Here is a 19,997-nt window from a genome sequence, read left to right as displayed (position 1 = left end):
GATCTAATAAAAAGAAAAAAAAATAACCTTACCATTAAAGATAGAGAAAGATAAAAAAAAAGATAAGTGATCCTAATTGTTCTATAACGTGTTCATTAGTCGTAGTCTTATACAATTTATTAATTAAATAAAAAAATAATTAATAATTTTACATTTTTAAAATAAAAATAGCTAATATAAGACGTTTTAAAAATTTGAAGAATCACATTGTAATTTTAATAAAGTACAAAATTATTTTTATACCTTCAACTAATTTCAATTCAACTTTTCTTAGTTACTCAAACTAAAAGCCTATATCACAAAGAAAAAAGTAAAATAAATGCTAAATTATAATTTTTAAAATCTCTATTTCATTTGTAATTCTCCTTACTTCATTAAAAAAATTATAAAAATATCATATTTCCGATTACAATAAATAGCAGTAGTATTAAGAAAAAAAAAAAAAAGTAACGTTTCGGGTACCAAAGGATCAAATCCAACCAAATAATCATAAACAAAATGGAGCAACCAATTCGCTTCAATTGGTTCCTGTTGATCTCGGCTTTCCAGATCCTACCCACAGCTGCTGCTCATTTTCAGGCGCCTCGTTGGAGAATCAAGCGAAGCCGGAGAAGACGGCGGCGACGACGACGACGACGACGACGACGACAGTGTGTCCGAGGAACCGGGAGACGACGCTAGCGATGAAGATGAGATGGACGGCTGCGACGTCTCCGGTGAGGGAGACGATGAGGGGTCGGAGGCCTCCGGCGACTTTCTCTTGTTGATCCCGCCGTCTTCTCTCGCCGGCCGTTCCTCTCCGAACATGTATTCCTTCAGGCGCTCGACGTCTGATAATTTCACCGGCTTCACTATGAAATCCTCCGCGCCTTCCTCTAGACATCTGCGAATGAAATAAAATATTCTTTATTTTTTTATCTTAAAATAACACCGATTTGGTCACCCTTGCCTTCAATCTTCTACTTTTTCAAATTTGTGAATTTTGATCTTAAAATGTTATTTTTCAAAAGTTACCTGTCGATCCGGGCCAGAACGTTTTCAGAAGACATGATCACAACTGGGATTTCTCTGAAAGTAGATGATCCCTGTAAACCAGCGCAAGAAATCAAGAAAACTGAAATCCATTGAGCTGACAAATTATAATTCTTGTTTTTTCTTTCTTCTTTTGGACTGTGACCGAAGAATCTAACCTTGATCTTCTTGAGCAACTCATAACCAGTCATTCCAGGCATGCAATAGTCTGTGATTATCAGATCCACCTTCAGGCCCTGAAAAACCCGGAACAGCCCAAGATCAATCACCCAGAAAAGAGAAATCAATCTATACAGTTTTGTTGCAGAGAGATGAAATTCAAGCTTACATCAAATCCAATGGAGCTTCTCTCCTCGTCCAGCCCCAGGAATTGCAGAGCTCTCCTCCCACTATCCACCGCCGTCACTGCAATTTCGAGTTCCATATTTAAAGACAATAATTAATTATGGGTTCTCATCGTTTACGGGTGCTGTGGGGGAGAGTAATGGTTACCTTTACAAGAAGAGATTCTGAGCAACTGTTCGATGACTTTGCGGTCGATAAGGCTGTCGTCGACGGCGAGAACATGAACCTGCTGCGAATCAGAAGGGGGCACGTCTCCGAAGCCGCCTGCCCCCCTCCGCCGCCGCGGCAACATCCCGTTTCTAGCCATCGGAAAATATGGCTCACCCAATATACCTCGGCCCCAGATTGGTCTTATACAGAAGCAGCGCCTTGTAGGTCTCTTTCAGCGTGGCTGTGGAGGCCCGTCTCTCTCTCTCTCTAAAAGTTTAGAGGGTATAAATATAAAACGATGGCAATGGTGGAGGGAGCTGGAAGATCTTTCTCTCTCTAGAAAATCTGGAAAATCTATAAAAATCACTTTTTTACGTGTATTTCTTTAAGATGGAGTCGGAGATTCTGAAATCCACTTTGGTGTCATCTTCAAATCGATTTTATCATATATATATATATATGTGTATATGTGCGTGGGTGTGTGGCTTGACTTTATTGAGGTTATTTGGATTCACATTTAATTAGAGGAGAGGAATAATGAGAGATATTGGAAGAGATTTGGGTTGACGCAGTTACAGTGAGGGATGTAAAATCGAGGTGGGGACGGCGGTGGTGCTGACCTGACCCCAGGTCAATTGACCACCGCTCCGGCTGCCTGCCTCTGCCCGTCCAGTCCCCCCAACCAGCGCCAAAAAGTTTTCCCGTGGGGACTTCCCATGCTCCCTCCCTCCTCATTTCTTCACGTTTAGTTAATTAATTAAATTAAATTTTAAATATTTAATGATGCATTTTTTTTAATATTTAAATAAATACTTCCTAATAAAAATACTTAGATGTCAAAACTATAGTTAATTAAATACACCTTACTCAACAAAACGCTTTCAAATAAAATATATTTATTATATATTATTTTCAATAACCAAACAACTTTATTAATTGTTTAAATAATAAATAATGTTATTCATCCACATTATATATTTATTTAAAGAATATAAAAATAAATTTTAATAGATGTCATTTTATCTTTCTTAAATAAACTCTTTTATGTGAACTGTCACATCATTACTGTTCATCTCTAACGGAATTAAATAGCATTTCCATTTAAACATTTTTATTGATTGATAAAGTATTTCAAAACAAAATCTATTAATTACTGATCAATAAAAATGTTCATATATTAAAAATAAAATATATTAAATATAATTTAGGCACTCATTAGCAAAACTCTATCAATATTAATCATCATATCCATTCTAAATTATATTTCATATAAGACTATTTATAATATTATAAAATTATAAACTCGATTAAGAAAAATAGGTAGAGGAATATTTAGAAGATACTCTAAATATTTGAAGATGATATACTAAATATTTTAACAATTCTGAGGTAATCTAATATATTAAATATTCTAATAATCTTGACATAATCCAATATGATACTAACTATACATTGACAATGATAAATACTACCTTTAATCTTATCATCTCTTTGTTTTGAATTAAATTCTATAAATGTTTTCGAAATAACTAGCCGTTTCAAGTGTTTGTTTTTATTTATTGTGTCATTGGGATTCACACTCTTGGCAAAATTGTAATTTATTATATTATTATTATTATTATTATTATTGTTAACAAATATTTAATTTTAACCTTAATTAATATAAAAAAAGATAAGTTTGTCATATACGTCGTAGGTCCCACACATTGTTTAACTTTTATTGTTTGAAAAAGTATTTTTTTCATTTTTTAAAAAATAAATTATAATTAAAAATTAGCATTTGATGGATTCGATTATTAAATTATTTAAATTGAATAGACTTAATATTTTTTATAATTTAAATTGAATTTATTGAATATTGTTCAAATAGAAAAAAATAAAAATAACAAAGTGTAAGTAAATAAAAATAATTAATTTTGGTAAAAAATAACATTATTTTAAAAATTTTGATCAGTTTAAATTGAACTTAAATAATTCAAAATTTTAAATTTAGGAGCTAAATTGAATTTATCTACAAATTAAATTGAGTCGAACCACTAATTTTAGTCAATTTAATTTAATTAAAATTTTATAACTTACGAGAGAGTATAAACTAACTCGTTTAATATCTCAAATGAAAATAAATTAATAACGATTAGTGAGCATTAATACAAGTAAAATATTTGGAAAATAAGTTTTTTTTTCAAAATTTTAAAAATAAATAGGTAATTAAATATAATTTTTATCTTAGTTATAAAATTTGAAAATAAAAAATAAAAATACAATCAAGCTGCCCTAAATGTGGTGTTTTTTTTAAATAATAATAAAATATTAGAAAACACAGTAAAACCCACTGTGTCTCTTTGGCTAAGTTGGTATTCGCTGGCAAAAATCAACTTGCCATAATCAGACACAGACAGTAGAGTAAAGAGAAGATCTGGGGCTCCCAATGAAATCTTTTGGTGGGTCCCACATCCCCCCTCAATTTAATATTTCTTTTTTACACAAAAATTAGCCCTTAAATAATTTAAATCTTTATAAAAATTATAGCTAAAAAGAGTTAAGAAAAATAATGCGGAATAGGGTAAGACAGTAAAAGGCATAATATAAAATGTACATGATTTAATCACAAAAAGTTAAATTAATATAATCGTGACATCGTTCAAATGCAAAACTCTTTAAATATATCTAAATTATTTATATTTTACTTTTAAAAAATTATATTAATTTAAGATTTTTCGGCCTAATCGTTTCGCTATCGTTACGTCTCTTAATAAAAAACCACTTTTAAGCTTTCAATCAAGTTAAAATTTTTATTAATTCACTTAAAAAGGTAAAATAGATATATTAAAAATAATTATAATTCAACCATTTAGTGAAGTAGAGTTGAATCATTTCAATTGAACCCAAACGAGTTATATTTAGAAATTTGAAATGTTACCAAATGATCAATTTTGAAGTTGGACTCAACACCCACTACATATCATCTCAATGCCAAATATCCCTTAATATGACCTAACTTTTATAAGTAATTTTAAAATTATAATTGTTATTTGAATACTTAAGTTTGGCATTTTAATGTCTTATACTATTTAATATATAAATATAAATGTATAAAATATTAATATAAATTATCACCACAAATATCAAATTTGAATATTCAAATACCATTTCTCTCCTCTCTCCATTTCGGGTTTACAAATAACATTAACATAGATTGGGTTTGAATTCTCATTTAATAAGACTAGTTACATGAATTTTGTATGTTTATAATTTATAATATTTGACTTAGTAATGCTATTTATCTAGACACAGTTGATACATTTTTATTAATTATTTTATTTTTCAATGAAAATGCATGAATTAAACTGGAGATCCATCTCCAGTTTAGATAAATAGGATTACTCTATTTGATTATATAAGTTTTAAAATAGTTGTCAACTATCTAATATAATACATTAATGCTCATTTATTTGAATTTAAGACTTGTTAACTTCAAGGAGATAATCAATAATCTTTGATGATAACGAGATATTAATAACGATATAAATGTATGAAATATTAATACAGAGTGTCATATGAAAATATTAATAGAAAATGTTCAATTATTGCTTTTCAAGGAAGATAACTAGTTTGATCGACTAAAGTGTAATAACATGCAAAATAAGATTTTTCAATTTTATTGAGTTTGTCAATGTTATAAATATGGTCTACTAAAGTTGGGTAACATGTTAAAGTTTTGAGACTTTAATAGACAAAAGATAAGATGGAATCGACCAAAAATTTCAAAACTATAACCTAACTATTTTAATATGTCATTTTGGTCGATTAAAATCTATCAAAATTAAAGTTAAAACAAAACTCAAGTAAGATTTGAACATATCATCTCCAAACAAGAACTGACTTGTAAAATAACTTTTACTATACCAAATCGCTTTTAGTCAAAAGGGAGGCAGAAGCAGGGTCATGATCAAAAGACCCACCAATTTGCCAAGCCCACCTTTATACTATTCCTGCGATTAATGATTCAAAAGCAATTGCCAAAAGGGTCTTAATCCCACTTCATTATTTATTAGGGAAAAATGTATGCTATTGCTAACAGATTTGATTAACAAATCATTTTTATAAATTAATGTATCCCATCTAAATTTATAATAATTTTATTTAAATTCCCAATAATAAGATTTAGAATTAATAACAATTTATAGTAGATAGCGAGTATATTTATTATTAATTTTATATAAAATTATTATAAATATATATGTGTCATGCATCTTCAAAAAGATTACTTGTGCATATAGCATTTAATAAACAACATAATGACCTAACTAATGTTAATTAGACTTAAAAAAATATTGTTGTCAAGATAGAATGATAAATTTATTTGTAGTATGAGAGTGTTTCATATGTGCTTTTTAAGAGATTTGCAGAGGAAGAAATTGATTAGACACGAATATTAGAAATAGGATTGACTCTATTCTTTACGATTTTATGTGAATAGTGTATAGACATTATGTTTCTTGGAGTTAGTAATCTATTGGAATGATCTATTGTGTAGCTGAAAAAGATGTTTTCAAGTATAGGTGAGTTACAAGAATCTCTCAAATAGTAACAGTCGATCAATGTGTGCAAAGGTCTCTTGAAGGCCTCGAAAGAGATTCTCGATTGAAATCACTCAATTGTCTCTTAGTTTCAATCACTGTTTTAAAAATCGGATCGGATCGGCCGGTCGGACCGATTTAACCTGGAACCGGTGGCCTATTCGGTCCGATTTGACATAAAAATTCAAATCTTCTTCAACCGGTCAAAATTCGGTCGAACTGGGAACCGGGTTGACCCCGATTTTTTTCACCCTCTCACTTATTTTTAAAATTTTAATTCTTAATTAATTCTTTAATAACATATATAACAATTATATATAAAATGTTAGTTGTATATTAGTTAATAATAGTATTTTTTTATAATAATATATAGAATATAAGTATTTTAAATATGTATTAAAATATATATTTAATATATATTATTTTATTATAAAATATATATATGATATCATCCGGTCGGACCACTCCGGTCTAATCGGTCGGACCAACTAATCCGTGACCCAATTAATAGGTCGGTTCGCTCTCCGATCCAATTTTTAAAACATTAGTTTCAATCATTCGATCTTGATTACTCGATTGATATTTCTTAGTCGTCCTATGACTTTATGCACTTGTGACTCATTTTCATAGATTAGTTTATAGCAATTTATAAATAAATTTATTTAAACCCATAAATAATAATATTATTATTTAATTTATTACATAAATTTGTAATTTAGAGAGAGATAGAAAAAGAATTAATTGATCTTATATAATATTAAGATTTGGCATCTCTTTTTTGAAAGGGGAGTGTGATTCGAGGCATCGTTTGTCCCTCATGATTTGTTGGGTTGACAAGACTTGAAAAAGCCTGAAATCTTTCCTCCTTTACCAAACAGGCAATCGAACATTTCCCTTTTATTCAAACCAAAGAAAACAACGGGATAATGCTTTAATAATAATAATAATAATATATTATCAGAATCCCCCAACCATCACTCCTCACTCCGGACTCATCAACGCAACCCGACCCAACACCCATTCCCTCTGCTCTCTTGCCACGTGGCAACTGTTATTTTTTCTTTGTTTTTATTGCTAAAATATTATTCTTTCTTATCCCAATAATGATTTCAAATCGGAATAAAATCATACGAAATTCACAAATTTATAATAATTTTAATAAAATTAAAAGACTAATGTTAAAAATTATAATTTATGATGATATCAAGAGTCATGTGTTATATATTTATTAAAATAAATATTAAATAAAAAAGATAATAACACATTATTTATTAACTTAAAGAGACGTCTAACTAATGATATTATTATTATTATAATTTGTAATATTATTTAGATTAAAATATAATAAATATATTATTTTATAATATAAAATTTGAAAAATCAGTTTGCAGCGGGCAGGCGAGGAAGAAGAAGAAGAAGCAGCAATGGAATGCGCGGCGAGGGGAAGGGGCGGTCGGTGCGTGGGGCCAGCAACCAGGCGTTGCGCTCGTTGCGGAGCCGTTGCTTATTGCTCTCTGTCTCACCAGGTTCCCCCGATTCTTCATCTTTTTTACACACGCATAAATAATTGTAAATCTCTGAGATTTCCATGAAGATGCAAAAACCCTAGTTGACAGTAACTGTTATTGCCGAGAAGCACTGCAGTATCATGGAATTGGAAGCCTGTCACGTTCACGGCCTTCTCAGTGCCATCTCCGGATATTTTTTGTGTTGTGGAAAACTTCCTAACCAGAAAATTTTCCTCATGGGTATTTTCCATAATTTTGTTCGGTTTAGTATGGAACCAGAACAAAGACAGAGGTTTAATCGAGCCTTTGTTTCTTTCCCCCCTGAAACTAGGGTGTCTTGAGCGGAGTTTTTCTTGAAGTTTCCAGTCAGAAGTATTTAGCGAATGAGATTGTCACGAACAGGAAATTTTTAGAAAAGCGTGTTTATGCAGCCTGGTTTTTAACAATTTGATTTAAGGTTATCTTGAACTTTAAAGCTGTTTCTTTAATTTTCTAAAATGGTTATCTAGATTTCACACTGGAGTGTTCACAAGGACGAGTGTGAAAGGTTGGAGCAACAAATGGACCGTGCCAATGTCTTGAATGATTTTCCTTTCACATTTTCTCAGGAATCTACGGTTCAGGTAATTAATAATTTAAGTCACCAGCAATTTTATGTGGCAGACCCAATATTTTTCTTCAACTAAGCATTTTTAGTTGATTTATTTGACGTGCTTACCTGGTTGATTTTCTATAGGTGTGTGAAAAACAGGAGACTCGGTGTTCATTCCTGATAAAACAGGGCATCCACAGAGCAGGAATGTGGATGTATGAATGCCATTGTGGAGAATCGGTTGCTTCCTTGAATGATTCAAGGTCTCTTATTATGCTATAATTTAGAAAAATCAGTAAACTGTTTTTTCCTTTGCAATGAGCTTATCACTGTTTCTAAATGTGCATTATCCTCTCCTGAATACTTCTTCAATTGTTGTACTACTCAAGACTTCTGTTTGAGCTTCCCTGAAGAATACATGCAGATCGCACCAGCACAGGGTTTGGATCCTGTTGTCATGGAACATATGTAACTGTGGACAAGCTGTTGTGAATCTAACTTAATAGTATATCCGAACCTCCTACATTTGGGAAAAAGAATTGCTACTCTTTTGGAAACCTAAATGGGATATACTTCAATATGGTTATCGCTGGTTGGATATAATGTGCTATTTGGTGCATGTTTATTGCTAATGTGGCCATTGAGTCTCGGTTGGATCGCGTGAATGCATTTATTCAGAAATTGCAGGATGCTGGATCCTGCCATACCCTATTGATATTTCATGTCACTGTAATTGTTTGTTCATGGGCACCCAGTTGACTGGATCATTAACGTCAACATTATTAGTAATGTTTATGGATGGTGCTTTTAAGTGTTGAGGAGTACATATAGAAACTGGATGACTAGTTGTTGAATACTTAGGCAGATTGTTTTGTAACCTGTTGACTCAATACTCGGGGTAAATGTTACAAGAATCTGTTGGCCTTAGCAATAATTTTCTTCTTTATTTTTTTTAGTGTAATCGATACACATCATTTATACAGAAAATCTATACACTCAACCTTCTTATCTATTTAAATGCAGAAATCCCCAACAAGATATACAATAGAGCATAAAGAAAACAGAAAGACTTTGTGAGCCAGAAAATACTAATAGGCAATTGGTATTCTCTTCCTAAAAACAAAAGCCCTCCATACTGCAAAAATTCTCTTTTTCTCTCCATCCATGAGCACCATATTACTTGAGCAATTTTGTAAGAAATGAGAGGTTCGAGTGTTATGACTCAAAGAGAGCTCATTGCAAACTGCAATCTCCCTGATGTCATTATTGGTAATATTCCATGTAATTTGTGTATTTTAGTGGTGATGGGTAGTTTGTTCAAGTGTTTATGTTCTCACAGTTGGAGGGATCCTGTCATGTTTAATGTACAAAATTGTTTTCTTTTCAGATTCACAAAGACTGCATTCCCTGTTTCTGTTTTGCCCTTTTTTTTTTTTTTTTCAATCCCCAATTTCCCCTACATTCCATTGAATTTGGGGGAGTCTATTAACAAGTATGCGGGGACAAGTATGGTTCTTATTCTTATGTATTTGTTTATACTCTTTGCCAATTACAGGGATTCCTTTTTACTCTGTTTTAGAGGGACCATCTGGGTTTGTGATGCTCACATTTAATGCTATGTAGATTTAAACCCATGACACATAATATTCTTTGTTAGTAAAAGCTTCAGATGTCCTTGCTCAACACTTGCCAACAAGCAACTATTGAAGAGCTGATAAAGGTTATGCACAGCTTCATCCCTCTTCAGCCATATCTTCCAATGATGATATATTATTAAGTAGGTGGTTACCTGTAGGATTACAAAAATCAGACTAAATGCTGTAGTCTGAACTGTGTGAACAACAATAACTAGCCAACTTGTTTGTACTGGTAGAAGATGTCTTGCAATTTCAATACTTATGCAAGGTTATCTCATCTACATATTGTATTCTGTCTGTAGGTTGATTGAAAGTTGGAACCTTCCAAGTATTTTGTGCCCGTGTAAAGGTATTATGTTTTCCTTTTGATCAATATTTATTCCAAAGTTTCACTTGATATTTCCAGGAGTATTTGATTTAGAACTGTGTGCAGGTCCTTCATCTCCACTCACAAAGCGATTGAATAGTTGGGGTGACTACTATGAATGGAGGGGCATTCCACTACAGTCTCCTGCTGCTTTGCTGCTACATTGGGTATTTTATTGTCAAAGGATTGGATGCAAAGACTAATAGGCTCTTAAGTTGTTTAGTCTATATACAAGAAAAATTCTTTTCATAATCTTCAAGTTCTTTTTAATTGAAGTCTGCTCTAGTTACTAGGAGGTCAGTATATTTAATTTCAGGATGTGCTGACAGTAGCATCTGTTATTTGTCTTTTATTCCAGCCACTTACACTATATCAAGCCTTTCAGCTATCTGCTTCCAGGAGCTTGAGTTGTGAAACCTATACCCGACTCCACATACACTATCTTGGTATATGATGTCTTTAATATCAGACTTTACAATTCAAATATTTAATTCTTTCCTGAACTGTTTTAGATGATAATTTACAGCCTGCTCTGTTACCAAGGCTAAGCATTGCTTATCACAGAGAAATTTCTGCAAGAGCTATTTTTGTTTCCTCCAACAGCAGTTTACAAAAGCTTTATGTTTATGTGCTAACCGGTGGTATTAACTGAATTGGTAGTATCTTCCATGCTTGTATACTGTGGATTAATTAAAGCATAGAATGCTAAAATATCTTCTGATCTCTAGAGCTGCTTCAATCCTTTGAAGAATCAATCTACTCCCACTTAAGGTGGAAATCTCTTTTCGGCTAGCAGGGCCTTTTGTGTGTGATCCTGTCCTTGTTCTTGGTTTATCTTTTTATTTGGTAAATCTGGGAATAGAGTTCTTTATCCTCAGAAAAAGACTGGCTTGGTGTTCATTCTAATTTCCATCAAAATAAAACCAAGACTTGGTTGAACCATTGTGACTATGGCCTTGAAACCAGAATTACCTTATTGGTTATTATATAAATACTTGAACATTCTAAACTAGCATTGCTGTCTAGTTTTCTTATCAGGGTGTAGATTATATTAGTTATTTAAGATTTGAATGTGTTACGTTGGCAATTTTCTTTGATGAGAACGCATTCCCCCACCCCAAATATTCAAAGGCAAAATAGAAAGAAATGATTGGCAAGCTTGAATTCATGTAGTTGACCAAATGTAGTGGGATAAAGACGATATATAATTGTTTATTTCGTGGCAAAATATTTTATGAATGTAGTTTGTTATCAGGGCCATAATTTTTTTCCCTTTTTAGTAAGTTTCATACACTATAATCTTTATTCTGTGGGTAGAATGACTATGTTAAAATGTTAATTGTGCAGCTAGTCTTGACAACTACCTCCAGTCTTTGTGTATGCTGAAGAGCCTCTTTGATATGCATCTCATTAAAAAAGTAATTCTTTATCTTACAAAACCTTGAACTTTGCTGCAGACATCTGGTCAATATTTGGTTATCTAGCCTATAGGGCCTCAAGACTTGAATTATTTCTGTGTTCTTTTCACAATGAAAGCTATCCCTTTCATTTTTCCAGAAGTTAGGTAACCTATTTTATTGGTGTATTATGGTTATATTGGCTATTGACTTTTGCTTCAAAATAAAGGGCCTGATAAAGAGCTCACTCAACTTGCTGTCTTTGGGGAGTTGCAAGCTCTTTTTCCAGAAGTACAATTGCATTTAGAGCTCGTTGGACCTGCAGTTCCGCAATGTAGGTAAGTTGTATTCTTGTGGTGCTACATGTCTAAGATGGTGACAGGAGTAGCTTGAGCATCTTCTTTTACATTGTATAGTTGTTAGAGATTGTTGAAATTTGATGCATAGTGGGTACTGTTAGGATCAATTTTGGACTTGCTTTTTGTTAGGGTCTATGTGCGCCTTAGTAGGAGCTTGATATGTGCTGGGACGCCATGCTTATTTTTGTGTGATGTCATAGTGTGAAATGGTCTGTTCTTCCCTGTCTATTTTTTGGTCAAGAGGGGACTCTTATTTTTATTTTGAGTCTTTTGCATAGTTCATTTATGGTTTACATCTGCATCACGATAGATGATTTCTTTCTTTCTTTCTTTCTTTTTTTTCACTGAATTGTAGATGGATGATTTATTTTTGTATGGTTTGCCCCCTTTTAGGCAGTTATTAAGATAGTTCTGTTTATCATGGAAAAGAAAAGAGAGTAAAAGAAAAAGTGGTGTCCCGAAGTCACAGGCAATTCTCTCTTGAGCTGGAGAAGCTACTGGGGGATACATACTCAAAATGGAAGGACAACACTGTCTCTTTTGGGTGGGGTCCCAGTTGGCCTAGGAGAGGAGAGGGCTGAAAAGAAAGTATCATCTTTGCCAAATTTTATCTGCTTCCCATGGTCTCACTAAACTAATCTAATTATTTCGTTACTTAAATTGTGCACCTCCTGTTCTAGAATAATGAATAGTAAATAAATAATAAATTGCCTTGCTGTAAAGTAATTTTAATTGCGAGAGTATGGGAATTAGGAGATCCTTAGGATTGATGGCTCAGAATAGCATGCATCCACCTGTTTCTACTTTGATTTGAATATCAGAAAATTTACTCCCATTACTATGCCTAAAAGGTGATAGTTATGCTGGATGTCAGTAAGATAAAGTAAGGGTAATAAAGTTTACCAGATTGGAACAAGATATGACAGAACCAGAAATAGGTACTGCATTCATCACTTTCAGGTAGCAACATTCTGAGTTCATTTGGAATTGTTTGATCTTTTTCAATTTGGGCCATTTACGTTATCCATGCAGCATTCGTGGGGCCAGCTGAAGATTCTTTACACAACTAGAGAACAACTTCAAAAAAGAGAAGGGGGGGGGGGGGGTTGGATTGTTTCTCATTTCCTTTTCCTATGTAACTGCAGGCAGTTTAAAACTTCGGTTAGATCCTGTTATAATTATCAGTTTTTCCCTTTGTTTTTTCTGGAGCAGGGATGGTGAGAGAGTTGATCTTCACAGTTATGCTCGTTGTGGTGACACTGATTGCAGTTGCAAATCTTCAAGTGACAATTTAAGTTTGCATGCTGGCAATATAACTCCACCAGTCACATTAAGACTCTATAAAGGTTATTATCATGACCGTTATAGAGATATGGCAAAGGTGGTTCATTCATGGTTTGTCACCTAAATAAGTTACTAGTTGTGAGCTCACTTGTTTCTTCCTAAAGCTTCTGATGAGATCTTTTTCATGGACAGGATTTCCTTCCTCATTTAGTTATTGCTCCAAATGCTGGTATTGCTGCTTACAAGAGCTGGTTGCCTTCTATTGTACACCTTCGATTCCCTTGCATATAAATGTTTTTGCTTGTGTCCGTTCAAAGATGCTCTTGATCAGGGATGACGTTTTAACTTGAAAAACTAAGGTGATGATTAGCCACAACCCTAATGGAAAGGGTTAAGGGAGTCATTTAATTCTTGGGATACATCATGTAAGAGCAATCCCATATCCCAAAACAGGTTAGGGCGGATGGAGTTTTAGGTCACACATCACCCTGAACTTTCCCAGGTTATATAATAAAATATTTTCAATATTCATGTCACCTAGTAATAATGATGTTAGAATAACTAATTAGGTATGCATATGAAATATTAAAGTTTTATCAATTCTTTAAATATATGTTCCCATTTTTAGTATCAATTCTTTAAAGTTGCATGTGAGTGAATATCGTTCCATCCCGCTTAGCGTGGATAGGAATGTTCAACCAAACATCAATACATGGGGATTGAGGAGCACTTAAACCTGTGGTAGATATGGGATGAGCATGAGAAAAGAGTTTCCTATTAGGGTTAGGGAAAGCTTCGATGAATTCGTCCTCAATTTAACCTGGTGCCATCCTCTACTACCAAGGACAAGTGCACTAGTGTTCCAGCAAATTGATATCCTTAGGGTTTGTGAATTTTCACTTGTTGAAATTTGATTGTGCATTTCAGGAGCTAATAAAGGAGAAGAACATCCCAGCAGTTTTTACTGATTACTGTGAAGAAGCTTCCCATTTGGCTGCTTGCTGCATAAGCTCCATAACCGGCCATCCACCATCAATCCCCGTAAGTTCCCTTCTCCTCTCAGTTCTCAAATTCTCAAAATTGGGGGAAGTTGCTGTAGTTAATGGGGACCTAAAGAGGCTGATTGAACCCACTTCTTTTGCAGATTCAGCTAAATCCTTTCAGGCAACCAATGGTAGTGGAAGACAGTGCTTTGTATCTTCCTTGCTACTCCAATTGCTTTCTCTTTGGGATGTGATCTTAGCTTAACTGAGAGGCCGGACATTCATCATACCTAGAACTCCTCATCAAAATTTACAAGTATGCATAGAGTCTCGTGCATTGGGATGCCCATTTATATCACTTCTGACCCTCCTTGCAAAGGCGAGGGTTTTCATGCTCTTTCATGTCAGTGTTCTTGAATGGTGGAGGATATGCAGAAGCTAATATTTCTGTTCAATTCAGTTATGGAGGCTGATCAGACATCTTTCACTGATCTGAGATCTCTGGTGTTGGCTGAGCCGCATGGCAACGATTGTGAAGAGTTGAATTTGAATTGGTTGGTAACATGGTATTACCCCTGTTGGCAGTGTAGCACGACAATGCTATGTTGTGATTCATCAGTAGTGTCACATGGTGAATTCTTTTTGATACTACTTTTTTCCTACTAAAATTCATTTTATTTTGTCTTTCCTTTGCTAGTAATGATAAAAGTTATTTTTTATTGATGTGTTATAGGTACAAAATTATTAAAAGATAAAAAAAGACTAAAAGATAAAAATAATTTTTAGGCTAAAAATGTGTAATTTTACTTTAATTAGGATCTCGAATAAAGTGTAAATAAGATAATTTTGATATTTTAAAATTTTTTTAAAAATTTAATAATAAGATAAATATTTTAATTTTAATGAATTTTAAAATATTATTTAAAAGAATCTTAAATAGATAAGTTATCATTTTAAAAAAATGTATGTTTTTTATATTAATAATGTTCAACTCTTCAATGTCTGTTATAAGTAAATTAGTATTTGTGATAATTTTCTTTTGTCTTTGATCATTTTCTTTCTTGCAAATTTTAATTATCTCAGTGATAATATTTTTAATTCATAAATTTATTATTGTGTTTGACCAATAATAGTTATAATAAAAAAATAATGAGTTTGAATTATAAAAATATTTCTTTTGTGAGAAAATAAAGTAAAGATTGTGGACATGTAAATCTTCTTTTGATTTTTATATAATAGGGAGCTATAGAAATTAAGAATGCCCCCCTCCTATTATATCATACGGTGAAATGTTATGTAAATATATCTTTATAAAGCAAAATATAAATCTATCTATATGTATATTGAGATATATATTGGAAAAAGAGTAATCGTATTTGGCCATTCTCAATAATCTCTACATATAACAATCTCCACGATATATTATATGTATATGTGTGTGCGTATATATATATATACCTCCATCCACGACGACGCTCCTTCTCAATCCTCTCTCAAAAGCTAGGGCTATACATATAATAATCTCTACGATAGATTTCCGTCGTATCCATCGACGTCTATGTGGTTGTTCAAGCTAGTTTGGTTTCTAGGGTTGGGGATAGGGTTTGGTTCCCATTTTCGCGAAGCTCTCAAGGTGCCTTTTCGCCTGAAAGACGTGCTTCCAGTTCTCCCGCGCCAGATGTCGTGGCCGGAGTTCAACGACCTCATCGGCGGCGGCGTTCTTTACCTCAAGGTTAGCGTTCCATGGCTTGTTTATGCTATCATGCACGTCATTCTATGTGTTGGTGTGAGTGGGACTGAACTTTGGAGTAGAAGCTGTGGTGAACAATTGACGCGAGTGTGAAGAGCAGAACAATTTTGGTTATGTGGTTGGGCTCGTAAGTTGTATCCGTCTTCATCCTTCAGGAATATTTTGACATCCCTACAAAATTGTCTTCTAGCTCTGCATATGTGGATTTGATCAACTGCATATATATATATTGGTAAGTATTTTAGAGGGCGAGCCTTGATAGCAACGATAAGGTTTGTTGACGTACGGTCACTGGTTCTTTTATTGAAAACATCTTTTCAAATAGAAAAGGGAAGGCCGTCAACAGATATGATCTTCTCCTAACCCTAGCAAAGTGGAGGACGCTCTATGTTAATTAATAAGTATATATATGATCTGCACACGAAAGTGTGTATAACTCAAGCTAGCAATGAGTAATTGGCATGCAAGTGCCATATATATATATATATATATTGCATTGCATTATTTCCTAGGTTGAGTGCATAAGCTATCGATCTATCTGTAGATAGTCATTATTCCGATAGTTGTGGTCCTTGTGGATGCCAATTTTCTTTCTGAAACTGCAAATTTGGCGAGAAGTTGAAATTTTGAACTAAAACTATATGACTTTAATTAGCTTATGAAATTCAATAGCGCTATATATAAAACCTATGGCTATAGCCTATTTGATCGATGGAAATTGTCAATGAGTTCATATATACTATGGAAACAGTTACTTTGCAAGAATAAGGTTGCGTGGACATTGATAGAATCCATAACACAATCGTACTTATGATAATTCTGGTTCATCGGAAAATCCATAACACAATCATATCCGCATTTATCATGGAGATGGAGCAATCAATCACAAAGGAAATCACCAATCGAATATATATGGGAAGCATGCATATAGGTGAAAAATTCATTTCTGTAAACGAGATCAGAACACTACAAAAATACAATGAATGCTACGGAACAATCAAGAGTACTCTGAGGAGGAGGATGAGAAAGCAGCAACAAAGGAGGCGGATTAATTCATTCTCAGAGAATGCACGAGCTTTCTCTGGAGTTGGTTTTGGAAATTGGTTTTATGATACAAAACTCAAAAACAAAGAAAAATATTTTGAATTTGAAAAACCAGTACCAAAACAGGCAATGAATTTAAATTTAATTTATTTGAGATTGCGGTTGGTCTTCAAGTCATGGTACTTGACCTTCATCCAATAAGCGCTGGAGGAGGCTCCGTCCTTGACCTTCCGGATGCCGGTGGACGCCGCCGCCTTCGTCTTGCCTAACTTCTCGCTGACTCTCTCCGACAGCTTCTTCTTCTCGAAGAGGCCTTGCTTCCCGACGGCGCTGTCTACCGCCATTTCTCTTCTATAAGTTATATATATCTTCCCGCAAGAGCAGAGAGAGAGAGAGAGAGAGAGAGAGAGAGACGATCGACGTCGATGGCTTTCTCTCTCAGGGGGGAGGATCGGGCCGGCGAGGGTTCCGTATGCTATAGATCCGGTGATCGGCCTTTTATACCGGCCGGCCAAGAAAAGCGTCACGGACTATATGTGCGCGCGCGGAGGCTTTGATGGAGGTCGCGAGGTACGTAGCTTTTGGTTTATATTTAGGTTTTTATGTGTTTATATATAGATAGAGAGAAATGGAGGCGCGCGGAGGAGTTGAAATTGGAAAAACAGAGATATATCTAGAAGGAAGGATAGATAGGATAGGAGGGAGAGGAGACAACCTGTCTGGACGCGTTTTGTGTGTGTGTGTGTGTGTGTATAGGTGATCCATCCAATTCAACTTCAACAGATTTCAGCTACTACCATGTGATCCCATTGATTTATCAACCGCCGTTTTTTTCACGTACGTCCATTCCAATTACACTTTTAGATATGTGTTTTCGGTTTATTAACAAAATATATATTTTCACCTCTATAATTGTACATTTTTTTATTTAAATATTCAAACTTTTTCTTATTTTAAAAATACTCATAAATTGTGTAATTTCAAGTCAATTTTATTTATGTATTTTTTGTTATTTTAATTATACATCTAAATTCATTATTTTTAACAAATTTGTTGACATGTGTTTTTTTATTTTTTTAATTAAATAAAAAATATTTGTTTCAATTACAACAAATTGAATTTTTTATAAAGATGGTACAACTTTGTAAATATTGTTGATAGTTGTTTGAATGTATTGTGAATTTTATGTTTATATTTGTTTCAATGCATTATGGAATTTATGTTTATTGTTTGTATTTATTTGTATAATATTTGAACTATTTTTTATAATTTTTATATTAAAAATTATATTTATAAAAAAATCCCTATATATTTTTTAATTTTTTTAGGTTGCTTAGAAATAGAAATAGGAAACTTTTTGATACGAAATAAAAATGAAAAAATGATATTTTTCAAAAAAATAGAAAACTAAAATGTAATGTGTAATACCCAAGCAATTAAGATTATTTGAAAATAAGCGTTTTATTATAAAAACAAAATTTTGGAAAAGATTAGTAACTAAATAGCCTGAAAAATTGATCGAATCGATTGTTGCTTAGAGCCGAGATGCCAAAGGAAAATGATATGGCCGTGATGAGTATTTTGAGGCATGATTTATGGTATCGAAAGATATGAGATCGGAAACAATTTTCGGTACAATTAAAATGCAACTATCAATTAGGCTGCAATACCGAATTGTTATAGACGACTTTTGGGAAGTCAACAAAAGTTTGAGGGGATTTCAGTTTTTCATAAGAAACAACATTTTAGTGGTTTCATGATGAAACAAAAGGATTTACGACAAAAAATGAAGATTCGAGCCTAAGTACAATTTCTTAATTTTACCGAAAAGAGGTCGAAATAACATTTTTTTGAAATTTTTGGGGATGCAATGAAAAGTATTGAACTTGTAGGTCGTAATAGTACTATTGGGAAGCTCAGGGGATTCAAGGAAATGACCAAAAGTTCAAAATGGGAAGAAGTTGAGGTCAAAGTGCAATTTTGTAAAATTGAATAAAGAGCAATTCTGTCATGGTCGACCAAACTTCCTCCATCACCTCCCATCACTGAATTCGGTGGCGAAGGACTCGAGGAAAGTAATCTAGGATGCTCTTGGGTCGAGTCTAGGCCAGCAATTGGCCTTGGCTTGGTCGAAATTAGCTAAACTTTCGGTCGAAAGAAACTAGATTTTTACCCACTGAAAATCAATTTTTGAGGCAACTTTCGATAGGATTTGGACTCATTAAATACAAGAAGAGACATCAGAGGCCTTGGGTTGCTCGAGATCTATTGTTTTGGGGTTCGAATTTGGCTATAAATAGAGGATATAGTGGCCGAAGGTTTTGCAAGATTTGAGCTTCAAATCGACCTTGTTTTTGAACAAATTGAGGCACCAAACCATAGGGCTTTTGTTGCCCATGAGGTGAGGGTCATTTCTGAAAAGTTTGAGGGATTTTGGAGTTCATTTGAGGGGTGATCGGAGTTTCGCCGGAAAAAATCGAATCTCGTCGGAAACGAACTGATATTTGCTCGGAATGAAGTCTTCCAGGTATTGTTTCAAGCTCAAATTTGGCCAGGGTAATCCACTCAAGGTAAGATATCTTTTAATATAGTCATATTAATTTTCCGGTGTACCGGCGCTGGAGAAGATGACTGGAGATAATTTTTATTATTTTTAAATATTAAAAATAAAGAAAAATAGAGTAAAAATAGAAATAAGAGAGATAAAATTATGGAAAAATATCCATAATACAGGAAAAATGAATATTTTATATTTATGAATTTTTATTTTAGAAATTTCATGATAAAATAATTATTGAGAATTTGTTAAAAGAAAATTAATTAGAAATAGGAATAGATTTCAAAAACTTCCCAGAAAATTTATGGAGGTTATAAATGTTATTTTAGGAATTTTTATGAGTAAACATTGAAGAAATTTCTTGATTGGATATTTATTTTGAATTTTTGAAGAATTGATGACTATGAAAAAT

The 19,997-nt window shown here is 33.2% G+C and overlaps 2 protein-coding genes across 7 annotated transcripts; one reads left to right on the top strand and one right to left on the bottom strand.

The window, feature by feature from the left end:
- Nucleotides 1-341: 341 nt before the first annotated feature.
- Nucleotides 342-1,936, bottom strand: LOC127788612 (two-component response regulator ARR5-like). The gene is made up of 5 exons (XM_052317092.1): nt 1,525-1,936; nt 1,361-1,437; nt 1,191-1,268; nt 1,015-1,085; nt 342-883 (listed from the first exon to the last, which is right to left on the bottom strand). The coding sequence occupies exons 1-5, from the start codon at nt 1,682-1,684 to the stop codon at nt 553-555; spliced, it is 717 nt and encodes a 238-aa protein (XP_052173052.1). The 5' UTR covers nt 1,685-1,936; the 3' UTR covers nt 342-552.
- Nucleotides 1,937-7,492: 5,556 nt separating this feature from the next.
- On the top strand, nt 7,493-14,947 carry LOC127788611 (uncharacterized). 6 transcript variants are annotated; one of them, XR_008020430.1, is made up of 12 exons: nt 7,493-7,633; nt 8,125-8,238; nt 8,352-8,470; nt 10,147-10,193; nt 10,278-10,378; nt 10,570-10,657; nt 11,838-11,946; nt 13,180-13,348; nt 13,444-13,515; nt 14,179-14,292; nt 14,396-14,550; nt 14,695-14,947. XR_008020430.1 is itself a non-coding variant. In XM_052317090.1 (11 exons), the coding sequence occupies exons 1-11, from the start codon at nt 7,532-7,534 to the stop codon at nt 14,486-14,488; spliced, it is 1,128 nt and encodes a 375-aa protein (XP_052173050.1). In that variant the 5' UTR covers nt 7,493-7,531; the 3' UTR covers nt 14,489-14,947. The 6 variants fall into 6 exon arrangements, 2 of the variants coding, with proteins under 2 accessions (XP_052173050.1, XP_052173051.1); XR_008020433.1 differs by having other exon boundaries at nt 13,444-13,480; nt 14,396-14,947; XM_052317090.1 differs by having other exon boundaries at nt 14,396-14,947.
- Nucleotides 14,948-19,997: the final 5,050 nt, after the last annotated feature.

Source organism: Diospyros lotus, chromosome 13, assembly GCF_014633365.1.
Source record: "Diospyros lotus cultivar Yz01 chromosome 13, ASM1463336v1, whole genome shotgun sequence".
Lineage (NCBI taxonomy): Eukaryota > Viridiplantae > Streptophyta > Magnoliopsida > Ericales > Ebenaceae > Diospyros > Diospyros lotus.
Note: the sequence above shows the minus strand (reverse complement) of the source record. Positions and strands in the feature narration are given on the sequence as shown.

What these genes read in the sequence shown, in the direction of transcription:
- LOC127788612 (XM_052317092.1), bottom strand. Translation starts at nt 1,684, where the DNA reads ATGGCTAGAAACGGGATGTTGCCGCGGCGGCGGAGGGGGGCAGGCGGC. An exon ending in CAGAATCTCTTCTTGTAAAG is followed by an intron (nt 1,438 to 1,524) that starts GTAACCATTACT and finishes TCGAAATTGCAG; the next exon opens with TGACGGCGGTGGATAGTGGG. An exon ending in AGTTGCTCAAGAAGATCAAG is followed by an intron (nt 1,086 to 1,190) that starts GTTAGATTCTTC and finishes GCTGGTTTACAG; the next exon opens with GGATCATCTACTTTCAGAGA.
- LOC127788611 (XM_052317090.1), top strand. Translation starts at nt 7,532, where the DNA reads ATGGAATGCGCGGCGAGGGGAAGGGGCGGTCGGTGCGTGGGGCCAGCA. An exon ending in CTCAGGAATCTACGGTTCAG is followed by an intron (nt 8,239 to 8,351) that starts GTAATTAATAAT and finishes GATTTTCTATAG; the next exon opens with GTGTGTGAAAAACAGGAGAC. An exon ending in GCTTCCTTGAATGATTCAAG is followed by an intron (nt 8,471 to 10,146) that starts GTCTCTTATTAT and finishes TTCTGTCTGTAG; the next exon opens with GTTGATTGAAAGTTGGAACC.